Genomic DNA, 27,781 nt, shown 5'->3' with positions numbered 1-27,781 from the left:
TGCATTTCTGCTACATATGCAAATGTCCTTGGTCTACAATGTGCAGTGACTATTGCCTTTCCCAAATGAGAATGCCATCCATACATGTGAGCAATAAGACCACTGACAGCTTGTACTCTGTGAGACAGAGACCTGGGTGAATACAGCCCTGCAGTGGGATTATGAATGCACACAGAACACACCCATTGGTCTGCAACTGAGAAAAAAATCGCAGGGCAGAATATTATTTAAAAAACAGATTAAATTTATTGATGCGATTTTGCAGTTTGAAGTTATATACTTCTGTTCTATATGCTTCATAAGCCAAATCCTTCAGATAGCTTCTATACGCAGGCTCCTGCTGACTCAAATAGGAAATAACTTGCTAGACTTGCTATCAGTGAAGTTCTTTGCACAGAATTACCGAATGACTGCAATTGCACTGAAGAGTATTTGCTATTTTGTAGAGGACAATTAGCAACCCTTATAGCTGTTGCCTGTATCAGCTGCAGCGTGTAACACTGTGCTGTTTTTAGTCTGCTTGTAAAGACTGCTGAAGAGTTCTGTTCTTTACCTCCCTTCTTCTTGTCAACAAGCACTATCATGGAACATTCACTTACTTCCTGGAGCCCACAGTCTTGGGCCCTAATTGCTGGGGCTGTGTGTGGGAAGCAGCGTGAGTTTTAGCTGAAGATAACATTTATCTGCAACACTAAATTTGGATATTATTCTGCTCTACAATAACCAAAGGATTACAGCGGACTTTAGCCGGTGTAGAAATCTAAGTAATTTTGCTTGCTTCAATTTAAAACAACACAGCACTCAGGAAAGGTCAACGTCCATCGGTGCACTGCAGTGGGCCACCTTGGCTAAAACCACACAAGTATGAACCCTTTAAGGCAGGGCATCTTAATTCAGTCATTGGAGTAGAACAATAGCAATTACTCATCAAGACCTACAGACCAAAGTCAGAGCGTTGTTAGATCAGAAGGTGACATTAGCAGCATTTATCAAACCCATCTGCAGGGCTCACCAGAGAATTCACAGCTGTGAAAGGAAAATGAAGTTTTAGACCAAGAAAAGGAGATGAGCATACAGAAATGGCCTCAGAGAATTAAAATATATGGGCACAAGTCACTGTGAACTCCATCACCAGTCTTGTACAGAGCCCTCTTCTTCTGAAAGACTCTGGAAATGCAATAACTTAATTTGGCTTTCCAGTTGAGAAAAATATTTAGAGCCTGATTCAGCAATAGACTGATTTACAAACAAGGATCTGGGAAATACAGATCCCTCCCACCTAAGACAACGTTACATACAACTCTGCTCTGGCCTGACTTTAAGCTGCTCTTAAAATCAGGGTCCCACAGGGTCTGGCAGTGGTGGCTGCTGTCACACTGCTGTGCACTGGCCCTATACTGCTGGGGAGCTGCAGGGCCTGGCAGTGCCTTCTCCACATGGTGCTCAATGCTGGGCTGGGCACTGCACTCTCCAGGGGATGTGCCTGGAACGTGGGGCTGCAGTGAGTGGAAAAGGCTCTGAAACAACCAGTTCCATTAGTCCATGCCATGCAGTATTTCTCTCTCTGCAGGACATTTAGTGACCTGCTGGTCCTGTGACCGACACATGCATTGACACTGATCTGGACAGTGCCATCAACCTTTTCTGATGATGTACGCCTTCAACTCCCCAGTGATATACTTCCGTTCTCCTAACTCACCTGTGTGGAGACCCTGGGTCTAACCACTCTGGCTTCGGGCTGAAACAACCAACTTCAAGGGCAGTCTCCTGCCACTGCCATCAGAGACAAGCAGCTGAGGCCAAGTCTTACTGGGGGATATTTTTGTTGTTTTAACAAAACTAATTCAGAACCATGTTATTCAGGCAATTGGTTCTCAATGAGGAGACTACAGCTATGTCCATGCAAAGACGGAACCAGCTGGTTCAGAAGCTGCAGCACTTCATACGGCTGGCTGCAAACTCACTGTGCAGCATTCACCCTGTGAGCCTTCTACTGTTGACAGTACTGCCATCCACAGCCCAGGGGCTCCTGTCCCACACAGTATGTGGTGTACACACTGCTCACTGAGCCTCCTTTGCACCCTGAGGAAAAGCCCTGGCACATGAAGCTCTGTGTGGTCGCTCGCTGCCTGCAGACTCTGTAACTCCATCATAAAAGGCCATGACTCCATCATATCAGGCACGGCTTGCCCTTGGTGAAGCCATGTTGGTTACCATCAATCATCCAGTCTTTATTTTCCATCTGCCTTAGTAGGGTCTTCAGGTGGATCTGCTCCATGATCTTGCCAGGCAGAGAAGTGAGACTGACTGGCTGACTGCCATAACATTCCAAATATGATGAATAGTGGCTTGGCAACCTCATCTGCCAGTTCCCTCAGAACCCATGGATGGATCTCATTGGTCCCATGGACTTAAGAGGAGGTTGGTGTCCCTGCCTGTGGCAGGGGGATTGGAACTCGGTGATCATCAGGGTCCCTTCCAACCCAAACCATTCTATGATTCTATGACTTGTGTACTGTCAGGTTCTTTAGGTGGTCTCAAAGCTGATCTTAACTTGCAGCAGGCAATCTACTTTCTCCAAGTTCTCACCATTGCTTTCTGCAAATTGGGTGGTGTGGCTAGAGCCCCCGTCAGTGAACACCAAGGCGAAGAAGTAACTGAGCACCTCAGCTTTCTCTGTATCCCTCATGACCAGGTCTTCAGCTTCCTTCTGGAGAGGGCCCACACCCTCCCTAACCTTTTTATCACTGATATACCAGTAGAATTTCTTCTCATTCCCCTTTATGACCCTGTCTAGATTTAATTCTGTCTGGGTTTTATCTTCTCTAATCCAATCCCTGGCTGCTCAGGCAACTTCTTTACCATCCTCCCAGGTAACCTGTTCCTGCCTCCACTCCCTATAGACTCTCTTTTCAAGCTTAAGTAAGTCCAGGAGCTCCTTGCTGATCCACAGAGGACTCCTGGCATTCTTGCCTGCCTTCTTTTTTACCAGGATGCACTGCTTCTGGGCTCAAAGGAGATGGTTCTTGAATACCAACCAGCTTTCTCCAGCCCCTCTTTCCCCCAAGGCTTTCTCCCATGTCACCCTGCCAAGCAGCTCTCTCAAGAGTTCAAAGTCTGCTCTCCTGAAATCCAGAATAGCAAGCCTGCTGCACACCCTCTCTGACACCCTAAGGATTTTGAACTCCGTCATTCTGTGGTCACTGCAGCCAAGGCTGCCCTTGAGCTTCACATTACTCACCAGGTCCTCCTCATTCGTGAGGACAAGGTCCAGCACAGCACCTTTTCCTCATGAGTTTCATTACTACTTGGAAGAGAAAGTTATCACCAACACATTCCAGGAACCTCTCCGACTTCTGGTGCACTGCTATGTTGTCTCTCCAATAGGTACCGGGGTGGTTGAAGTCCCCCATGAGAACCATGTTTGGTAAATGTGAAGCTGCTCCTATCTGTTTGTAAAGGGTCTGGTCCACTTGGTCTTCTTGATCAGGCAGCCTATAGCAGATCCCCACTACAATGTCACCTTCACCAACCTGAGTCACCTCAGGCTTTGAGACAGACTTTTTCCTCTTGTTAGTCTTTCTCCTGGCAATTTACCATTTCTCATCACTGTTTCTTTCCCCTCCAACTGGATATGCCAGTGGGGGAGTTTGGGGATGTTTGGCCCCGGTCTGTGGATTCAATGCAGGCTGCAAGTAAGTCTAGCTGACTCCCTCTATCTCTGCTTCCCTGATAGCACACAGCTTTTTGACTGTGTTCTGCAGGTCAGTCAACTGTTGTAGGAGGTCCTCCACCTGAGCACATCGAACACAGGTGAGTTTGCCACTCACCTCTGCTCCAGAAGAAAGGTCCAAACACTTCCCACAGACCACGGTCTGCACAGGTGCTTCTTCCTTTAGAAGCTCTGTCTGAGTTCAGACACTGGTCATGACCAGGTTAGGTGGTGGGTTCCCCTAGCCAGTAAAGCCAGCACATCCAGTCTGACTTGTGTGTGTAGTCTGCATTTACATGTATGTTTGTTAGTAAGAAGAATTTACGGATGCCATTCCGCCTCTGCGGTGTATCCAATTTGTGCATCAACTAAGCACTACCTTGAGTAAATGCAATTACAAGCATGGGAATACTATTTTTTGACTACAGGAGGAGAGCATTATTTTTATGAAAATCAGGCATCTCAGATGACTTAACTAAAAGACACAGTCTCAGGACGCATAGGATTTCTTTATGATCAGACCTAGGGAACAACTATCCTAAGCAATCAATTTCCTTCCTTTATCCTAATTTGCCCTTATACATCATATTCAGGATTTTATCTGGACAGGGGCTGGTTGGCTCAGTGGATAAACCTCTGCCTTTTCACCTCTGGGATCATGGTTCAAGTCAAACCCTGATGAAATGCACTTGATCGTCCTAATCTAGTTCTTAGTGGACAGTATTCCCATTATCTTTAAAAGGGTCAGAGCCAAGGCCATTGGGAAGAGTGCATTGTGCTATATCTTGTCTGCTGATTAATACATTTTCAGTGATGCCAGATCCTTAACCTTCACGAGCACACATATTCTCACAAAAAGCTTAATAAAGGTCCCTCATGGACTAACCTTTTGTTCTCAATGCCCATATCCTTTCAGATCTCTCAAGAACATTAAAATAAAAAACACAAAGAAATTACTCATCATCTAAAAGTATGTTTGCCTCAAACGTTTGCAAAATACACCCCTAAGCTAATTAGCATAATAACAGATCACTTTAAATCATTACTTGGCATAGGGAGAACAAGACCTTTATAACTCAATCCATTTTTATAGCACGTTGCAATTTTCTTCCTATATTGTATCGTATAGTCAAAACCAAATAGACACACAGAACAAAAGGGATCTATCCTCAAAGACTGATTATGTTCAGAACACAGACATTGAATAAAGATGTACTCATCACAGAAATTTACTCTGCAGGATTACTGAAGGATATCTGTCCAACAATAACAACATGAAACCCTTTGCTTTTTTTTTTTTTTTGCTTTTTTTTTTTCATCATAACAACAAATAAGGTAAGAAATGAAACCACTTCCATATATGTAGTCTGCAGATCACTGCGCTTTCCTGCACAATTATCCTGAATCTATGATTCTACGATTCTAATCTGTTATGGAATTAATATTGATAAGAACAACAGTGTCCCCTGACCTACCTAACTACTCAGGAGATACAGAACCATGGGCAGCTTCAGACTAACTTCTTGCACCTCCAGGCAGCAGAGGCAGGGAAGCAGCCGGCACAAAGGACTGCTAAGGCAGGCATCCCTGTCAGAGATGAAGCCATCAGCAGAGAACGGGCCACCGGCCCAGGAGCAAGAAGGAAGCAGGAATATCAGTGTAAGCACAGTTACGTAATTAATCACCAGGTTCCATGAACATCATCAGACAAGCAGATTGTGACTTTAGTAGAAATAACAGCTGGTCCAACTCTTGAGAAAATAAATTAATTGATCACTTTCACTGTTGGTAATGATCAAAATCTCAAGGAAAATATGTTAGTTTCCATCTAGATTGATTCTGTAATATGTTTAATATGAAACATATGAATGTATATTTCATTCTCATTTCTGATTGTGGTTAAAGATTATAAAATGATTCCTAATGATTTAATCATTCTCCTGCAGCCATTAAGAGGTTTTAAGCTCTCACTCAGTATTTATTTAACTGACTACTGAAGATACAGCATTCAACTCACAGAATCACAGAATTGCAGTGGATGGAAGGGACCTCAAGAAATCACGAGTACAACTCCCTGCCAAAGCAGATACACCACAACAGGCCACATAGGTAGGCATCGAGCCAGGTCCTAAATATCTCCATACAAAGAGACTCTACAAGCTCTCTGGGCAATCTGTTTCAGTGCTCTGTCACCCTTACCATAAAGAAGTTCTTCCACATGTTTGTACAGAACTTCCTATGTTCAAGTTTTAGGCCACTGCTCCTCGTCCTGTCGCTGCACACCGCCGATAAGAGCCTGGCCCCATCCAACTGCCTCCCATCTTTAGATATTCATAAACATTTTTCAGACTGCCCCTCAGTCTTCTTATCCCCAGGCTGAACAGACCAAGGTTACTCAGACTTTCCAAATATGGGAGATGCTCCAGGCCCTTCACCATCTTTGTGGCCCCTCCGCTGGTCTGCTTCTAGGAGATCCCTGTCTTTTTTGAACTGGGGAGCTCAGAACTGGACACAGCATTCTAAATGTGGCCTCACCAGGGCAGAGTAGAGAAGGATTGCTTCTCTTAACCTATTGGCAACATTCTTTTTAGCCCACCCCAGGATCCCATTGGCCTTCTTGGCCACAAGGGCACACTGCTGGCTCATGCCAACCAGTCGCCCACCAAAACACCCAGTGCCTTCCCCACAAAGCCCTTCTCCAGTCGGTCACCCCCTGACCTGTATTAGAGCTCACGGTTCTTCTGTAATAACAACAACACAACTATCATTCTTTTTTGATTACTCCTGCCTTGATTTTCTTTAGAATATTTTGAAATTAATAGGTAATGCCCAAGTACAAGATTTTTTGAAAACAAAAGAAAAAAAAATAGCTATAGCTTGATTTATAATCAATAATTAAGGAATTTGAAAAAAAAAAAAGATAATAGTGTAGATTTATTTGAGAATTCCCTGCATGTTGCTACTTTCCTGGAACCATCAATATGACAACTTCATTCACTTCAGAGCTGACAAATCAAAACTACACTCAAGTTTTAAGTGAGCGACATTCTGGTGGGTTAGCATAAGGCCAGAGATAGCGAAATGCCCTGCAGAACCACTCGGGATGTCTATGCAGAAAGGCATTCCCCACGTCCTCTCATGTGTGGGAGCTCCTCGTGCTCCTCGGGGGTGAGGAATGTGAGCACAGAAAAGGTGTGGCATGGATGTGGGCACTGCTCCCAGCTGGGATCTGCTGCCTCTTGAAAGGGATAAGCCATCAGGCCAGGTCAGCTAAGACTAATTTCTTTGCCCACAACTCATGGGCGTTCTTTTCTGAAATAAAATGATACAGAATGGTCACTGTGCTTTGAGGTAATGAATACAAATATTCGCTAAGATAACTTTGGAATAAGCTACAGATATGTCTGGAAAAATCAGACCTCATAGATGACTGCATGAGTTTCGAACGGAATTTCTGTTGAACAGATAATTTGTATCTATACCAGATTTTTCATAAAAATATTCATTTTCGTAAATACAACTTAAGATTCTTTTTGTCGATTACAATGTAAAAAAGAAGGAATAACTGTGTAAGGACAATGATGAAGTAGCCTGTTGATAATAAATATTTGCCAGCTCTTGTCACATCTCTAAACATTCCACAGTTACTGAAGAGACACCACACTGATAGAAAAAATAAAAAAAAAAATCAGAAAAATCAATGGGTTTTGAGCTAAAGCAGTTGCTAAACACACAGAAAACATCTTTATCCAACAGCCACAGTGCTGTGAAAATTCCCAAGCCTTGCATTGGTACAGCTAAGGAAAATTTAATCTTCCCAAATACTCATCAGGGCACTCCATCCTGCAGACCTGACAGCCCCACTTATAATTAATTATACAATTTCGATGGGAATATCGACTAAACAAAGCTATAAATCATAGAAAAAGTCAATAGGCATGGACACATTCAATCATGTCCCGACCAATGATTACTACTCTTAAAATACAATAATTATTTTCAGGAGCCAGCTTGAATTAAATTTCTGTCAGGCTGGTACAAGACCGGCGGTTGATGAAGGATGCGATGGATTTTTTGGGTTGAATTCGGCACAGAGACATTTATCCTTTTAGATAGGTAGTTTGTTTTTAGTGATCATGGTGCTGTGTGTTTAACTAGACCATGAAGATTAGATTATCTCCAATGGCTCATTATATCGTTTATCTTTTCCTTCCATGTTTGATCTGGAAGATTTCCCCCTTCTTGATGCACAAATGAAATGACTGCTGATTTAGAAAGGGAATGTGCTTAAGTGGGATTCTGCTTATGCCTTTCCACACTGCGTTCACGTATGTAAAGCCAACCAGCAATCATCTGAAATGCCACTGAGGATATGGCAAATGGCAGCAACACGAACAGTTCTGCTCAGCTTCAAAAATGTACTGGGTAAAAAAAAAAAAACAAAACCAAAATTACAAACATTTTGAATTATTTAAAGAAAGCTAAAAGATAATAATAGTAAAAAATACAGAGAAAAATATATATTTATCTATGGTTTATGGATTAGTGTTACTTTGTATTAAAAGCTACTTTGTCACTAAAAAACCCAATTGCTACGTATTTCCCAATGATGTTTTCACCTTCTAATAGTTCTAAAACTACAGTAGTAGTTTTCTAGTAGTTCTAAAACTACAAGAAAAAAAAAGAGAGAGGGAAAGAAACCAACAAAGTTTTCTCACAGTAACTGTGTTTTTAAGATGTCCTGCCTATACAGATATCTTCTGTGGTGATTATATGCCACAGCTGAAAGATGGGCCTTAGGTGGGGACAGCAGTCCCAATAAGTAGGATGGATGCCAACAAGTGCTTAAATAAGGAACACCATTTTCTTAACGAGTCAGTCTTATCCAACTGCTCTGACTCCAAGAAATGAGTGAGATCTTAGATTTTCATATGGGATTAACCATCTAGGCGTAAGTCAACTTTCAATCAGAGAGGGTGAGTAAAAGGGCTTCAGCTGTCTTCCTTGCCCTGTATCTCTGCAGACAGCCCTTCGAACAACCTGCTTCTCTATGAGCAGCAAAAAGATACATTGCAGGTAGAAGAAGAGAGAGAAGGGAGAGCCAAGAGTGCTGCGTACATCCCTTTCCTACACAAAACACAGCAACACACTGTGTCAGCGTGCACATTGTGAACTGGTACAGGCTGGCATACACCAGAAGTGGGGAACCCTCCATGGAGCTGAGACACAAAAGCCTAATCTTGTGTCTTCTTTCATTTTGATGTGTGGAAGGAAGATAAAATTCAAGCACCCTAGGAAAGGATTGGGAAGCTTGGCTAACCTGTCAGCCAGCACAAATTGCTTTGACACACACAGTCTCCACAAAACACTGAGTTGTCTGAAGGTTTTGCTTGTTTTGTATGGCCTGCCCTTCTGGAGTAGCTCAGAATATTCAACGTGTGAACGCCACTACTTTCTGCACAGGCATTTTTCATATCTAGGCAGACCTAGATATGAAAAAAAGAGCTTAATTCTTGAATCAGTGAAGGTGGGACAGTTTGCACAAGCAGAGTGCCAGGCCAACAAAATCCACAATAAGGCTCCATGTGCAGCATGTACATTCCTGATCAGCATGCTGTCTGTGCTTAACATTCTGTGTTTTCTATTCTGGATGTTTCATGTTTTTCCTTTACATACATAACCCCTAGGAACCTTTGATGAAATTGAGAATACTACAAGCAGCCGTATAGAGATTTTCCAAAGTGAAGTGGCTACATTTTAAAGTAAAATAACCTCAAAGATTATAAAAAAACATTCTTTGCAGAAAGAACGCAGTCCTCATTACACATCAAAAGGTTTGTGCTCCCTGTCTGCTTCCCCTTATTAAGCCCCATATAACTGCCTCAACAGTGCTGATCTGCCACAGGGTTTGAGCCTTCTATTTCATTTTTGCACACATTCCAATACTCCTTCATATACTCATTCTGTATACTCAGAAGACACAGGTATTTTCATTAAAGGTTTTTGGTAAGTTTTCAGGAAATGCTCAATGAAGAATCGGTAAAGAAACCGTATATCTGAAGAAATACGAAACAGAAGATAGATACAACATGGGAACCAGCATGAATTTCACTGAAATATTTTTTTCTATGGAAAAGAAGGTAAACAAACAGATATCAAATTTAAGAAGCTGTACTGTGGAAGAAAGTTGGAGCAGTGACCAAGCTGGATGAATTATCTCTTCTCATTCTGTAGACAGGAGGACTAACAAGGTAAGGGTTGGTAAGGGTTGATAGAAATGCAATTTTTACGTGAGTTTCCAACTTATTCCTTCAACAGTAAAGAACTTACCGCAGTGCCATTGTTATCTCTAAAAACATCTTGATTAAAATAGTCAAACAGCTTCTTTTCTAATTGTAGCATAACCTAAAAAAAATAGAGGAGAAAGGTCAGAAAAACTCAGGGACCCTTTTGGATACATGCAGCCCTTAATACAGCGCCTCTGCGTGCCTAGAGCTGCTTGTCAGCTTGCCCATTTAGTTCACTGGCAATCAGTTAGAAAAATCCAATTAACTGAGCATTAGGTGTGACAATACGTATCCCTCCCCTCCCTTTAAATTAACAGTTTGAAACAACTATATTCGTGCTCTGCAGAAAAGAAAGTGAACATTCAACAACGCTTCTATTTACCCAGGAGGTACAGAGGGCATTATGTTGTTTACCTTTCGGTCATTATCGGATTCACGAAATATTAGCTTGACTACTTCATTTGTGTCAGCTGCCCGGACAGTCTGCATTGTAGCCTTCGCACATAGCGTCTAATAAGAAACACAAAGGGAGAAAGGAGAGCTCATTTAAATGAAAGGTAAGGCCATATCTTGCTGAATTTGATCAGTCTATGTATCTTCAAGGGCAGACCAACACCCATCCGAAAGTATAATTTGCCGTAGGTCAGCAGACGAAGTACTGCTAATTTAACTGATTTTCATTTATGATGGGTTTAAAACAAAAAACTGATGTACTGTTTGGAGAGAGAGAGAGACAATACAAGACATTATCAATGAAATAAAACATACTCATCTGGCTTACTGCTGCGCACACAGCTTCTGTCACAGGTCTGACCCTGCATCACACGTGACTTGTGAACATTCTCAAAAGCCATTTCCTACAGCCAGTGACTCTATGGTACTACTTGTTTATGTACCATATTTTTAAAAGCTGATGAGTACCTTGGCACTACAGTTCCTGCAGCTTAACTCATTGGCCAAAACGTCTGCATTGTGAATGAGTGCCCCAAGAATAATTTAAAGATCTCAGGAACATTTAACAATCTGACAGTAACTTTCAAAGCTCATTCTGGATAGCAAATTGCACATGCACCACTGTTTTAAATAAGAGTATTTAGGTTTTTTGAGGACTGTGTGTCTAACACGTACTATCAGTTAACACTTCCTTAGACTCGGGGTTTGAATCCCAGAGGCATCAGGTCCTGGCTCCTGTGTGACTGGCCAAGCTGTGGCCCAGCTGTAATGGCAAGGAAAGGGGACCCAGAGGGCTGGCTGCCTGTGGGGTGTGCTCTGCTCTGCTGTGACAGGTGAAAGCCTGGAACCTCAGCAAAGTAGTTAGGTGTGTATTTAACTTAAAAAGACACTTTAGATTCATAGAACCCATATTTTTATAACAGCGTTAAGTGCTTTAAAATGCAGAGAGAGACTATATCATAACTGTGGGGTACGCAGGCTTCATTACATGAAGTTATCCAGCATGGGCAACGCTACCAGATGGTGTGTGGTGCTTCTCTGACCCGTTTGTCTGGGCTGCTGGGAAGCTCAAGGCAGAAGACAAAAGGGGAGTTGTGTACATCTAATTGTTACTCAATGACAGACAGAAAATGGCCAAGGTGGGCACTTACTCGTGGGAAGCAGCCTGGTTTCCCTTGCCATAGTCTAGCCTCCAGCAGCTCATAGTATCTATGCACAGGATAAGGACACTGGTAAAGATGATCTTTCTGAATAAAGGATCATTTTGATAGAAGTTCTTACCAAGAATGCACTCAAGAATTCAGTCAATGAGGAAACAGGTGCCTTCCCTACTCTGCCTCTTTCATTCTTTGTAATAATGGTCAGAGAACAGACTGTTATTTTGCAAAATATTCACTTATAAAATCAATACGATTTCTTTTAATGGGAAATTTCACATCCCACCACACACTTCTTTCTTACAAAAACATAAATACATACATTGTAATTCATTATTCCAAGCACAGTATCCATCAGACATCATATCTTGCTTACAGCAACAGCTTACTTCCCAGTTCCCTATTAAGAATTTATTTGAAAGAGATGTCAGGCACATATTTTTTAAAAAGTCCATATGCTTCCAAGCAATCCAGATCTCAGCTCAGGTTTCCAGTGATAAGAGTGGAAACCGTATGAAAACCTTCTCATTTAGGAAAAAAAAAAAAAAAGAAAAAAAGGCATTAGAATGATCCTGTATAAAGGGGCCTACGTGTTTTCACAGTACAGACAAAAAGGAAAAGTGGAGTGATTTCAGTTTTAAAGGATAATAACCTGGGTGTGATTCAGTAAGGATGAAATACACATATCAGTTCTTTAACTCAGCTCCGCAAACTGAACCAGTGCTGACCCCACCTCACCGAACACAGCACGTCCTCCCCTAGAAGGCTGCTCGCGATTGTTTCCCTCCCAGACAGGCACTCTGTGGACACGAACATCCAGCTCCAACTCCTATCACCCCAGATCTGCCGTGCCCACGTGCCCAGGCAGCCTACAGATGCGCGGCAAACGGCATCTTTCACTGGCGGACAGCGCGTGCGTCCCCTGAGCAAAGCCTTCCGCGCGCGGCAGAGCCCCGCAGCGCTCCTGGACGGTGCCGGAGGAGAGCACGGTGCCCGTGACGCGGTGCCGGCAGCACGCTGCGGGCTGCAAGCAACCGCACCGCTGCCGTGCGGCTCCCCGCGCTGCTTGCTCCTCGTGCACCGCCGCGCTCTTCTCTCGCATCGCCGCCGTTTTTACCTTCGGCCCCGCTCTCTCCGTTTCTACACGTAATTAATGTTTTGCCATCTGCGTCCGCAGGCGGCTCCCGATGAGGTAATCCAGCAGCGAGCCATTCCCAACGCGCAGGCCCTTCGATACCGCTATTGAAATGCAGAGCACAGATTAGCTAATCGGGTCAAGACTAAAAAAATAGCGCTTTGGGCTCATGTGTCACAAATCAGTCTGGTCGCCTTTAAACAGCGCACCAGATTAGAACAAGCACCCGAACAAACCAAAGCGGAAAACCCGCCGCTCTCTAAAGCCGGTTTCTAAAGCCCTAACAAATCGCTCCATCTTTCACTCATTTAAACTTTCCAAATGAGGGTCAATACGGTCCCCGAGCATCCAAATGCTAATGCGCTTAAGTGCCCTTAAGCAGCTTTCCAGAGTGAATGGGCCAAAGAAGGGCTCGAAAAGACAAGGCAGAGTTACTGTCACTGTCAAAAAGTCATTGTAGCCACCCCCGGAGTGGTTGCAATTCAAGAAATTCATGATTTCTGTCTCTTAAAGGCATCTGCTTGAGAACATTTTTTTTTCTGAGCCGCTTTATCTCACAACTTCAGGCTTGCTCGAAAAGAAAAAAAAAACAAACCCGCGATCGACTCTTGAGAACCAATAAAGAGAAAGGACCCACATATCTCATTGCTTTCAAATTTCACATGCACAAAAAGTTACCTTATTCCCGGACAAAAAGTGATTGGGCAAAGGTTCATTTCTTATACAAGCCGGAGCATTCCTTTTTTCCTCCTCTTTTCAGTTTCTACAAAGTCGTAGTCACCCAAGCAGAAAACTCGGGGGAACATGCGCCTTTTGAGACAGGGCTACTTATGAAGGGACGTTTTGTTGCCGGTAAAGAAAACCAAAATGCGATGAAAACACGGAGTTTCTTTTTTGGGTGTTCCTTCAAAGGTGCTCTTTTGCAAAGTTAGAATACAGGGAAATCAGACATCAAAACCCCTCTACGCGAGTGATCTTTTTTTCCTTTCTTTTAAATCATTATTATTTTTTAAAACAAAATTTGGAGAAAGAGGTGCCCGCACTCAGCTCTGGTTCGCAGACACAGCCGGCTCTGCCCACAGCTCTCACGCACAGCCCGTGCAGGCCGAGGTCTGACAGCATTTTAAAAATAATCCTTGGCAATAATTGGTCTGCCTCGAGCTGTAAAACACAGCCATCCCACTTCTGATAACTGCCTTAGAACATAACCAATATGTACAATCAGAAAAAGTCAGGAAGGAAAGGTTTTAGTACTGACAGCAACTAATCTACAATTCTGTCTAAATTCTGCAGCCTGTTACAGTATAAGCCTTCAGCATCTACTGCTGCATTCACACACCACGTGAAAATGTTCAAGGCTGTATTTCTGCACATTTACATTCTCAAGAGATAAAGACATTAAAGCACAATTAAATACACTACACGTACACACACTATTCTGTTATCCATCGCTTATGATGCAACTGCATTTTATATTGTGTGCGCACGGAACGCTGAGCAGCTGTGAAGCACAGCGCTGCTCCCCGTGAGCTGCGCAGTGCTGAGAAGGGCAGCTGATGTCCCACCCCGCAGCCCTGCTGTCCCAGGTCCGCCTCTTGGCACCGCGCACCTGTATCCACCCCAGAAACAGAAAAGGAGGCATCCAAGCACATTCTGACCTCAACTTCACAATTGCCTTTGCCTTCTGAATCTAAAGATGCATGCTGTTTCTCCTGATGGCTTGAACACTCTTTCAGAACTTATTACTTTGAAGTCTTATTAAAAAGTAGAACATACATTTTTCCTGTGTAACAAAGCAGCTCAGCAATTGTCACAGTCGCAATTTCTAGTAAGCTACGTGGCTCAACACATCTTTCTTGCTAGAAAGTAACAAGAGAGAAGAGTGGTCTGAAGGCCGAACTGAGCCAGTTAAGTCCTGAACACATGAGAACCAAATCCAGAACATCTAAAATACCCTGGGCACTCTGGCAAGATGGAAAAGACAGAGGAAAATGTATAATCTATTACAAAAGTGAAATGCTGCTGAAAAAGTAACGTCAACCTGGTACTTATTAAATTAGGATAATCAAATGCTTTTTAAATTATTATCTGGATGCAAACTGTATTTGAAACAAACACTGAGGTAAAAGACGCACAACTTGTGTAACAACAGGAACATCTGTCTATCTGGGCTCCTCCTCCTCTGGGGAGGGTGGATGTGATTCCTGGGGTATTGGAAAAATGCCCCGGAAATTTTGTGAAGTAAATTCATCAGGTCATGTGGTTACAGTTAAAAAAGAGAATTAAAACTTCCAGGTGTTAAATACGCCTTTCTCAGTCAATGGAAGATATGGACTCTGCTGCAGGATAGTTATCGCTGTACTCTTTAAACTCTGCCTCTGGAGACCTGCTGCAGGACACTCCAGAACCACACAGAGGCCCTCACCCACACCCTGCAGTAAGAAGGGCAATTATACAGCTAAATTCACTGGTGCACAATGATAAAATCCCATTTAAGTGAACTGACAGTTGTTTCTATGAGAAAAAAATATCCCTTCGACTGTAGTTTTACTCGTGTTAATATGAACTGTACAGAAATATCAACAGCATCTCAAAGTTCCTACACTTTTTACATGGATAAGCTTCCAGGAGCAGAAATTTTACTCACCAGTGAGACACATTTGCTGAATAAAGGACAGATACGAAGAAGTATTAATAAGAAGCAACATGAAGTACTAACGTGCAAGTGGCTCTCTGTGAACAGTGGCACTGCAATGAGCTGCGCCCAGGGCCACAGGCGTGGCGGAGGCAGCAGGTGGGATGGGGCACGAGAGCTTCCTGCACTGCTGCATCTCCTGTGTCCGTAAAACAAACCATCACTAGGAACGACCAGCACTTCTTTGGGCTCTATTTGAAACTAGCTGTCTGGAGATCATAATTACATGCATCTTCTTGTCCAAAACTTCAGATAATTCATGCCAATGGTATCAAAGTGTAGTAGTAGGCAATGCGAGCCCATTTCCATTAGTTTTCAAGACACTGCACTGGACAGACTGAGAGGCCTCAGCTAACAGCACACCTCTGTCCAGCCGTGCACGTGGCCGTGTGCCCAGCAGGGTGACTGTGCCCTGTGTCCACTGCCAGCTCCGCGTCCTCTGCCCACCACCAGCACTGCCAGCTCTGTGCCCCACGCTCACCACGCTGGCTGTGCCCTGCTTCCTGCAGCTCTGCTCTGTGCATGCATTTGGTGGCAACGATGCCTCTTTAAAATTTATCAGAGGAGAATCTGAGCTCAGGACAAAAGCCTCTGCTGCTATGACTCTTAGAGATTGCTCTTCATCCTCAAGATGACTCTTAGACATCTTTAAGGAAGAGCTGAGCACCCAACTGCATGCCATTAAAGCTCTGTCCCAGAGACAGGATCACCTTCCGGCATCTTTTTCACCCGGGACATACACTTCTGACTGCATTTGAGGGAAATACCTCTTGGCATCTGCAGCATGGCTAGCAGTAACACAGTTCAGTTTGTTAGATACTTACCATAATACAACCTGACTACCTATATACACTGCTAAATTTATAACCTCTGGTGTTGAAATCTCACTTGCCTCGTTTTGGTTATGAACTCCCCTAACGTCGTTTTGTTCTGACGCGAGGCAGTCTGCTCAGCTAGGTGCTACTCTGTACTGTGCATACTGTGCTGGCTTAAAACATTTCAGATACGGATCCCTGCTTACCACTTGCTCATCCAAGTAAGTCCAAAGAGAAAGAAAAAAATACTTTTTCATACTCTTCCATTTTTTCCCCATGAAATCTTCTACCACTCCATATTTTCAAACAGGAAAGAGACTTTTGTAGACACTTTGTGGTGCTCTGTCCTAAACATTTCTGCACACAGAACAGTCTCTCATTTTGTAACTTTTTTTTAAATACTGGTATGATATGACTTTTTTTTTTTTTTTTTTTCATTAAACACATTCCTTTTTGTTTCCTTGCTAATTTCTTTTTCAGTCAGGTGTATCTCTAAGAATTCAAAAACCAGGATTGCACTCCTTTCCACCACACACATTCCCTGTTATGGAGGTCAGCCTCTAGTTTTCTCTACCCAACTCCTTCTGGTCAGGTTCCCTCTTTCTTTATTGTCATTTCATTTTCCTGCCTGTGATCCCAATATCTAGGTTCAGCTAAGTATCTACACATCTGTTCATAAACAATTTACTCTGAATTCTTTGTCACCTGCGTGCATCAGAAATACAAGCAATGGTGAAATGATGGCCACGTGTCACCCATCCTCCCTTCCCAAACTCCCCTCCCCGCTAGGCTCTCAGCTTAAATTCACTTGTTGACACAGATAAGAAGTTGCAAATTTGATGAAAACTTGGAACTTTGCAGTGGTCTACCAGAGAAGCCCCTTTCCTCATTCCCTGGTTACACAGCATCATTACATCACATGGAGGGCTGTCCTGTGGGAGTTCTCTGTGGGAGACAATGATTCACTTTTTCCAGGAACTGGGGAAGTCAGCTGTTCCTATGGAAATGTGCAAGTATGTTGTCCTGTCCCATAATCTGTGGACTTTGTGGAATTTATTCACATATTACCCTATTACCTCCCTCTCACTGCTTCAGCCATTTTTTGGCCAAACAGGAGTACCACCCCAAAACACCCCATGTTGGACAACCCCTCAGTTCTTACCTGCTTTTTTACCCCGCTGACCTGGCAGAGGATTGCCTGCATTGTTTCCCTTAAGCAAAGACTTTGATGAAGCACACAGATTCCGTGATGTAAATCTGTTTCTGTAAAGAAATGTAAAATCCCCTCTTCCCTTGAACTGGGGAGAAATGAGGTAAGAGGCAGATTCTCTCCTTGTAGCTAAGCTTGCTTTTATCTAACACTGCAACGAAGAGCTTTCTATTTCTTTTCTTTTTAAAAGGAAAATAACCTGCAAACCCTATGTGTTCCTCTGTGCTTTGCAATCGCCTCCGAGTGCTAACATTTGCCTTTGTATTGATGGTGTTATTGTTTCTGCCACTTCCATATTTGTTTCTGATAACAGTAAGAAACAACATAGCAAAAATTTCAGTCAGCACCCAGCAAAATTCTAAGGCTTTTCCTGACTTACTTTAAGGAACTGCCGGGTTCCAAGTAATTGGAGGCTGCCAGCTTTATTCTTCCCAGCCTTGCAAGGAGCATGCTTACTGTCACAGCTCGCTGGGGACAGATGAGAGCACGCTGCTGGGCTGTGCCTCCTGCACCACATTCGCACAGCAGAGCGTTCCACGCTGTCTCATTTGGAACGAGCAGCATGCCTCAAAAACTCTCCCACACAGGACTCTGTTCCTCTAATAAACACTGCTTAAAAAAAGCAATTTCTGGAGCAAATTTGCCCTTTAAATTAATGGGGTACTTTGGACAAAATCAATAATGTGACATGGCTCCAGATCAAGGCTTAGCCACTGAAGTGAGAATATCTGGCTTCCAAAAAGTACACGTACACACCAGCTACCACCTATGCAATCTACGACATAGACTTTCCACTATTCAATGATACCTTCGTGCTTGAGTTCTACTGAGCTTATTCTCAGAATCATAAACTGGAGCGGACTTTTAAAACGAGAAGTGTTGGGTGATTCTGAAATCAAATTACAAAACTTCCTGAAATTTATATGCTATTGGCCAACCACTAGATGCTTCAAAACACAAAGTGAGAAACACAGAGAAGTATGAAGCATTCTTTTCCTTCCTACAGTCCACAACATCAAAATCAGCCAGCCCTTAAGCAAAGACTGGTTCAGAGACCTGCAGAAGGCAGCATGGCAGCAGGGGCTGGAGCACGCCCTGGGCTGCCTGCACCTCAGCATGGCATCTGAACAAGTTTTTCAAATGGAAATTGAACTTCACTGCTAATAACTGGGGTGTGCTGCTCAGTGTTACAGTGAGACAGGAACTTGGCTGATCAGGTGGTGCCTTGTTGGTGAGACACAAGCTGCCTCACGGCACTTTCCCCCCTTCTTTTCCTACCTAGCCTCCCTGACTTGACTCTCTTTCACCTTGCCATATCTCATTCCCGTCCCACTGGATCTGCTCCCTGTCTCGTACCACACCATTTATTCCTTTATTCACTTTAGAAGTGGAAGATGAATTCAGCAGATGAAGTTCCGGTGGCCTTTCTTAGCCAGTTCGTTCAAGCAGCTTGGAGCACATGGACAAGGATGGCTGTGTTGCATTCCTTCACTGCAAAGCTACCTCTTTGGTGTCATTTCTGCTGGTGTACAAATGAAGGTTCATGCATTACAATCTCCCCAGAAAATGGGTCTAACCTCAGCTGCTGACCAAGAGCAAACCACATTGCAGCCCTGGACCACATGGAGGGACACAGCTGGTCAGAGAGAGAGAAGGATGTGGAGGAAGAGCAACTTCATGCCACTGACTGGGGCTGCAGCAGAATTTAAAGCAGCAGCAAACACAGATCCCCGGCTCACTGACAGCACTGGATGATGCAGAGCATCACTGAGAGAGGACAGAATGCGCTGTCTGAAGGGCAGCTTCCTTGGTCCTGTTCTGTGGGTCACAGATTCATTGGGAGGGGATGGGGTTCAACTGGGTAAATGATCAGGTAGCATAGCGTATAGAATTTCTGAAACACACGTAGAATGCTTTTCCTTAAAGCAGCACAGGAGAAACACACAGAGATCTCAATTATGCAGACAGAGGAATAACGCAGGTTCAAAAGTGTTAATGTGACATAATTTTGAGGCTAACAGCTGTGCACGGGTTGGAGAAGTGCTGTTCTTTTCACTGTGTCTCTAAGTGCTGTTAAATTCATTTGTCATTTGATCGAAAGCCAACAGGCCACAAATCTCCCCAGCACCTCTTGCTCTGAATGGTGACAGGAGTGTTCTGTTCTGCCATAAGACAACATTTGTGTGCGTCTCCATCCCGAGTCATACATGCTGCTTTAACTCATCTGCCGCCCCATTCTCTGTGGCCCATGAGGACAAATTGCTGGCTGTGGCTCCCTTTCAGAGGCAGTACAGCGCGCAAAGAATCATGACTGAGCAGAAACACAAGGAACAGGCACATAAAAATTCATCACTTTGGCCTCCTGACCTCTTGCCACTGAGTTTGGCAAACCCCATCTCAAAAAGTAGCACCAGGGGAGAGCTAAGCAGGCCGGCTGAGTGAAATTACTGACAAAAAATATCTTGGACACAGGAAAACCCCACCAGATGCTGCATTGTCTTTGCAGAGAAGTGGTGCTGAAAAAGGGGCGATCTACCACATGGCATATTGGGTGGAATAAGTAGTGCCATTGTTTCAGTGCAGCTCTGTCACTTTACTGACTGCAATACAAAGAGGTGTAAAGCAAGATTTAATCCTGACTTTTTAGTCAGCAGATTAAAACCAATCATGCCAGATGTCCACAAGACTGTTTAACATACAGAAAGCTTTTTCATAAGCCACAAAAAGTGAGAGCTGTAATAACTTCTTCTTTATTTCCTCTGGAGAGGCCTTTCTCACTCTCTTTAGTCAGAAAAAAGAGGGAGATGTTGTGCTGGATGTTAAGATGCACTATTAATTTTTACTCTTCCTCTTCTTCCTTTTGAGACAAAGTCCATTCTCATCATTACCCATCCCAAATCAGACCGGTGAAGACTGCTGGTATCAGAATACTATGATTTTGGAAAGCACGCACACTCATTGGACCAGAAAGGGACGTTACCAGCAGTGCTCACAACCAGCACTGGAATTCCTCTCCAAAACCCTCGATGCAACGTGTGACACAGCAGTATGTTTGTCAGCACGCTGACAAATAATGAGAGTAATAATGAGAATAATAATCGCTCTTCCCCCTGAAACTAAAATGGCGCCCGCGTGACTCCTGACATGCACTGCCCAGGCTGGGCTGCATGCTGGGCTGGGCTGGGGCTGCACAGCTCTCAGGGCAGCTCTTGCTAACCCAGCAGCAGCCTGGCAGGTGGGACGCAGCCCCAGGGAGGGCACTCGGCAGCGGGACACACACAGAACCTGGCCGAGCAGCGGCTCCTGCGGCGTGACCAGGAGCCCAGCCTGAGCTGCCGGCAGCTAACACAAGGGGAAACGATCAGTGATCCTCACGGCTAAATATACGCAGAGTTCTCTTCATTATGCCCATCTGCAGAACTGTTAAACACTTGGCAGAGTTTTCTTAACCTGTTGCTTTCTTCTTTTTCTATTTATAAACACATTCATCTCCCAAAACAGTACTGAAAGGATATAAATTCAGCCATTACTGCACCTTTAAAACATACTTAGTTCTCTTTTTCCCCCTGAAATATACAGAAATACACAAAATCTCTGTACTACTGTTCTCCCTGAATTTCCAAAGCCAATGCTGCTAAATTCAACAAAAATCCATTTCACGTCTTGCATGAAACCGCAAAACATTTCTGCATTTACGAAGAATATCTGACTTCATCTTGGATAAAAGCTACAGGAAAAAAATAAATTCCCCTAAAATTCCAGCAAAACACTGACTTGTATACTGTACATAATTCACTAAATTGGAAGCCTTATGGCAGTAAGCTAATGCCTTGGGTGGTTTCCATTATCTATCATTTGGGAAAAATGATAGATAAGGGATGGAAAAAATACAGCTTACATATCTCATCTGTTTTCTTGCTGCACACTTTAACAAAATGGTCATTATGAGTTCCTAAAATAAAAGCAGCCATTTTATTAAATCACTGACCTGGAACAATACTATTAAAACCATTTCCTTTATTTATATCTAGTCAATATCTAGATGAAAGCAATCACAACCATGTGACACATGAACCAGCAAGACACTCATTTACTGATAGTACGTTAAGGTTGATCAGAACTACCTCTTGGCTTCTCACTACTCTCCGAGAGATGCATCTGAACTCTGACCAATGTGTTAACGGCCAACTGCGAGAGGACGCTCAATTAAACTCCAAACCAGCCTCACGCTTAACTGCCCAACTCCTGCCACTGACTGAATCAGATCTGCAACAGTTAAAACTAGGGAGCAACTTCTGGAATTCGTGAGCCTGAAGCACCTTCATGTTCTGGCGAGTCACAGCCACAGCACTGTAACCCACAGTCACAAGCACAGCACTGCGCCTTCTTCCCCAACAGTATATTCCATTAAGTTAATGAAGCTCACTATTCCTAGTTGTCCATCCATCATTATCATCCTTATTTTAACCTTTGCGGGCCTGGAAGCATCTTGATAATTTTGGGCAGGTAGACACTTTCAGTAATGCTTCCATTTTCCCCAGTGCATTCATAATGATGACTGATAGTGTAACACTTACTTTCAGCCTTCTAGCATTTCACTCCAATTCTGAAAAGACACAAGAAAGCACTGTATTGAAGATGGTGGTATTTTCTGTTTGGGAAAGCTGAGTTGGAGACCCAAGAGTCAAGAGTCAACTCAAGAATTAAGTTAGGCATAAATGTAACCAAGCGATCTCCACCAGTTCAAAGCTTATTTCACCACTATTTCTTCTACTCTGCAATTAGCATAGTTTAAAATTAAAATTCTGCTCTCCATTTCTGAATTTCTTCATGCGAGTCTTGTGGGTGGCCTTCAAGATACATTTTACCAATTTTTCATGCCCATCCCTCGAAATGTGACCCTGCTCCTGTGCTTTTATCTCTCTGACAACTTCACACAGGAAAACATGCAGCCCCTCTGATAGCATGAAATCGGAAACAATAGCCCTTGGGAACAAAAGGGAGTGGGGAGGCAGGATACAGTCCGGGTCCTGGCTGATTTTAGCTACAAACAGATGTTCGTTGGACCTGATACCCTGAGCAAGCTGAAAAGAAAAGCTTGTAAAAGAAACGGTCCTCAAAAACAATGTATTGAAGAGCTTTAAATAAAGGCAAAGGGAAGGCAATATGGCTTTCAATGATAAATCTCGGCAAAGAAAAAGTGGCACCATGAATTTCAATGATGCATTTTTCTCTTTTCAATGAACTCTACAGCTCATTTTGAAATCTACAAATTGCTCAAATCTCATCCTGGTTTACAAGTCTCCCATATTCATTAAAATGCTACAAAGCACGTATTTTTGTTTCTTGTAACTAATCATCTTAGCTGGGAACACCCAGTGAAGTCCTGAAATATAGGCTAATGCCATTATTTTAAAAGCTGCTTATAGCTCAACAAAGAGGAATATGCTGAAAGAATCTCGATAGGAAAAAATCTGAGACTACCTCTTTGGACAAATTATGTTCGATCTCCTCCTTTCATGCACACAATTTCAGAGTCAAAAAGACCCACGTAAAGAATCTACGGAGCGCTGTCCTGAATCGGACCTGGGTTCTGTTTCACAAAAGCCAATATACACCATTTACAAACGAAACAAAGTGTAGAATCACTTCTCTGACTGAAGTTTCTGCTTTTGTGATTAAAACTCTCTTCCTCTTTCTTGAAGAGCCTGCCATCCAAAAGGGCTGGTGCCATGCTCCAATGCACAAAATACATGTATTCATTACGGGAGAAAAAAACTCTGAAAAAATTGGCACAAAAGCGGGTGCATAGCTTAAGTCCTGCTCAGGACAGCCCTCACTTGAACTCTGCACATTTGCATAGACTTTACCTATTAATTGTCTGCAGCAAAACTATAGTGGATAACTGAAATAAATGCTCCATCAGCTGTCTGGAGTCAGGTGCAGATTTAACTTGTTAGTTATTAGCATCAACCAGATACGTATGATAAAGAAATAAATGATACCTTACGTCAACAACACAAAACCAGCAGAAATAATTTTCATGGAAAGGATGTCTGAGACAGAAAGTATCCAAGTCTGCTTAGCAAGTTTGAAGAAATTATTAGTCAAATCTCCAGCCAAAAGTGACTGTGCCTTTCTCCTGTCTAATTACACGCATCACAGAGCACTACACTGCACCAATTCCTCCTGATCTGAAGCAAACTGCATCTTTTTGACCAAAACAAATCTTCACAAAGACATCAGCTCTTTGTAGGACACAGAGTATCCATCAATTCCTCAGTCATTCCAAGAAAGGAACCTCTTGCTAATCACTTGATTTCTCACACATGATTTTTCATTTGAAACTTTCTGCTACCACTTTCTAAACGTTCTCTAGGACAGGATTAAGATCATCGTTACAAATACAGAAGTCCGTGGAGACAACAATTTTCTAACAACAAACTGCTGGGAAACCAACCAACCAACAACTGGGGCAGTTTTGGTTAATGTGATACAAGCCTAAGGTTTGTACAGCAAACTTTATGCTACCTTCAAAAATAATTCCTCCTTGGCATCCAGACCTGGCTCAGGGCAGAGTCCCTCACTCTCATCTCATGACTAATCATGCTTTTTAAATAGATGCATTGAAGATATTTGATGGAATTCATAACACCAGTGAAATCAAATAAAACTAGGGTTGTTTTTTTTTAATTAAATCAATCTACAGACGGTATTGCCAGGGGAGCCGTTTGCCTTCAGCAAGTCTGTCTGCACTGTTCTTGCTACTGTTGTCTCTTCAGTGCTCCCATGCATGCAAACAGAGCCAAACACAAAGTTAAATAATGTTTTCAACAAACTTGCTTTGCCATATGATCACTTCATCATCATTTTCACCTAACTTATTAATTGCATTACAAACTTTCTTGGTGAGGCATAATTTGTCTGGATTATATCTTTCCATTCTTTCATCACTAGCACCTCTTCAATTAGTTTGCCTGAAATTAACGTCTAGCTAATGAACTTTCAAGTTAATGAGAACCTTACTCAATGCTCCCCTCCTTTCTTCTTGTACCCTTAAGTACAAGGATGAATCCATTCCTCTCACAGTGTTCTGCAGTCATTGGTACTCCAGTTTATTCAAAGTCAACATTACAGCCTGTAGGCTAAGGATTCTACTTGCTAAAATCATCCTCACTTACTAATGCACCATTCTGATCATGCTTCATTATCTTCATGTGCTCAGCACTTTCTACTGTTCTTTAAGCACGCTGAGCAAAAACACATACAGAAAACATCCACTGTTTCTGAAACACCACTTTCATAAGCATATATAATAGAAATCTTAAATTGTTTTTTTATTCTACCTTCTATATGGAACCTGGCTAAACACAGTAAATCAGTGATACTAGTCTAAAAGACATAGGAAATGCATTTACCAACTAAAGGAAAGTAAATGACAGGTGATAAATCTCTACCATTGAATAAAAAATTCTCACATCTATGTAGAAGATACTCATGTTACTCTAGACTTTTGGGCTATCTCCATATGTATCAAAGTGACAAAATCAAAACATTAGGGTTTTGGATGGCACTTAGAAGATTTTTTCTTGATGTATGTTAAAATTGTAGTATTGGTTGTACATTGCAATAGTGAACTATCTCTAACAGTGTGATTTCAGAACAGGATCAACTAGGCGGCAAGTATGATTTGAACTAACTGTAACATGTTTTACTTCCTGAAAGACTGGAGGAAGGGTCATGTCACTCCCATATACAAGAAGGGGAGTAGGGAGGACCCGGGGAACTACAGGCCGGTGAGTCTCACCTCTGTGCCTGGGAAGATCATGGAACAGATCCTCCTGGACAACATGCTCGATCACATAAAGAATGAGCATGTGATCCGAGACAGCCAGCACGGCTTCACCAAAGGAAGGTCACGCCTAACTAATCTTGTGGCCTTCTATGATGGAGTGACGGCATTGGTGGACGAAGGGAAGGCGACCGATGTCATTTACCTGGACCTGAGCAAGGCCTTTGACATGGTCCCCCACCACATCCTCATCTCCAAATTGGAGGGAAGTGGATTTGATGGGTGGACGACCCGATGGATAAGCAATTGGTTGAAAGGCTGCACACAGAGGGTGGTAGTCAATGGCTCTATGTCCAGGTGGAGGCCGGTAACAAGTGGTGTCCCCCAAGGGTCTGTCTTGGGACCGGTGCTCTTTAACATCTTTATTAATGACATCGATGAGGGAATTGAGTGCACCCTCAGCAAGTTTGCTGACGACACCAAGCTGAGTGGTGCGGTTGATACGGTGGAAGGAAGGGATGCCATTCAGAGGGACCTCGACAGGCTGGAGGGCTGGGCTCGGGTGAACCTGATGAGGTTCAACACGGCAAAGTGCAAGGTTTTGCATTTGGGCCGGAAGAACCCCAGGCACCTGTACAGGCTGGGAGGAGTGGTCCTTGAGAGCAGCTCGGCAGAGAAGGACCTGGGGGTCCTGATGGACGAGAGACTGAATATGAGCCAGCAGTGCGCTCTGGCAGCTCGAAAGGCAAATGGGATCCTGGGCTCCATCAGGAGAGGGGTGGCCAGCAGGGACAGGGAGGTGATTGTCCCTCTCTACTCGGCTCTTGTGAGGCCCCACCTGGAGTACTGTGTCCAGGTGTGGAGCCCTCAGTACAAGAAAGACATTGAGATTTTGGAAAGGGTCCAGAGGAGGGCGACTAAGATGATCAAGGGGCTGGAGCACCTCCCCTATGAGGACAGGCTGAGGGAGTTGGGCTTGTTCAGCCGGGAGAAGAGAAGGCTGCGGGGTGACCTCATTGCAGCCTATCAATACCTGAAGGGAACCTACACCCAGGAGGGGAGTAAACTCTTCAAAAGGGCTGACAACAGCAGGACTAGGGGAAATGGTTTTAAGTTGAAGGAGGGAAGATTTAGGTTGGATGTTAGGGGGAAGTTCTTTACTAGGAGAGTGGTTAGGCCCTGGAACGGGCTGCCCAGGGAGGTTGTGGATGCCCCGTCCTTGGACGTGTTTAAGGCCAGGTTGGACGGGGTCCTGGGCAACCTGATCTGAATGTGTATGTTTGGTGGCCCTGCTAGGCAGGGAGGTTGGAACTACATGATCCTTGGGGTCCCTTCCAACCCGGGTCATTCTGTGATTCTGTGTGATTCTGTAAAGACATCCTTTAACTTCTTGGAAAGATAATCAATGTGCAGGAAATTCAGCTGCCAGTATTAACAGATTTTAAAATTACCATTACAAAACCACAATAAATTAGGAGCAGAGCTGCTCAGTTTAAATACTGTAAAATTACAGGTTCCGATGCAAATTTTATTTTAGTTCTAAGGAAACTATCAGAAGCCGGAACAAAGATAATGGTAGCAGTTACCGGCAAAAAATCAAGCAAAATAGTCAACTGTATAGAAATAATTGGTAAAAGCAGCCTTTTATTTCAATGGCCGCAGGTTTTTAACACGTTCTGACTGCAAGGGGGGTCAATTCAAACTATTTGCTGACGCATATGCAATACGTAACACCAGGTAACTGTTTGGGCCTTCTGTGGAGCCCAACTACATCCGAATTGCAGGCACAATTTTGTCTATCCCAGCTTCTATTATTTGTCATTGTTTTCTAGAATTACTCTGCAGTCAGTATTCGCACAACAGAACTTTGTCCTGATATTGATTTTCCAAAGATGCTGTACCACAGTCTTCGTAATGCACATATTTTAAGGTAAGTGCGTGCAAAAGATGGAAGTGAAGCTGCCTCTTGAATCAAATCAATAAAAGCCACCAGATTGGCAATTACCATCCGTATTCATTTCAGGTAACGTAAAATATTCCATAAACAGAGAGAAAAAACAAATTTCCATCCCACCTTAGCAATCTCTCATTTAAATGTTTGGTATACATAGGAACTTTGGCTTACTTAAGGCCAATTGCCATCACTTGAATATTTAGCACGTATTTGACTTTGAGCTAGTAATGACCGAGTTGCGTGATGCTATCTTCTGTGGTAGATGTGTGGCTCACACTGAAAGGCACAGAACAGCAGTGGAAGCTACATCAGGAGATGTGCCCCTAACGGGAGCTCAAGGCAGTGCCACCAGGACTACAGTACTCAAAAAACACAGAACAGTAAGGAGGCACAAATGGTTCACATGAAAGTCTGAATCTACCCAGTCTGTACTTCTGCAATCTTAATGATGCTGCTAGAGTTACACTCTGTTCAGCTGAAAATGCATCAAAAATGTAAACTGTTTAAATTTTCAGAGATGTGTTAGAATTCTACAAATGAAAGTAATCCAGAAATTTCAATATAAAAACAC

The 27,781-nt window shown here is 43.2% G+C and overlaps 1 protein-coding gene across 7 annotated transcripts in view; it reads right to left on the bottom strand.

Annotated features, from left to right (window-relative positions):
- The window catches only part of INPP5A (inositol polyphosphate-5-phosphatase A), a 210,061-nt gene that overhangs the window by 25,695 nt on the left and 156,585 nt on the right, over window positions 1-27,781 (bottom strand). For all 7 annotated transcript variants that reach the window (XM_048944013.1, XM_048944017.1, XM_048944018.1 and 4 more), the window contains 2 exons: window positions 10,414-10,509; window positions 10,043-10,117 (listed from right to left, as the gene is read on the bottom strand). In XM_048944013.1, the coding sequence (XP_048799970.1) occupies window positions 10,043-10,117; window positions 10,414-10,509 (171 nt within the window). The remainder of the gene's footprint in view (window positions 1-10,042; window positions 10,118-10,413; window positions 10,510-27,781) is intronic.

The sequence above is a fragment of the Lagopus muta genome, chromosome 5 (genome assembly GCF_023343835.1).
Source record: "Lagopus muta isolate bLagMut1 chromosome 5, bLagMut1 primary, whole genome shotgun sequence".
Lineage (NCBI taxonomy): Eukaryota > Metazoa > Chordata > Aves > Galliformes > Phasianidae > Lagopus > Lagopus muta.
This window is presented reverse-complemented; position numbering and strand designations above follow the sequence as displayed.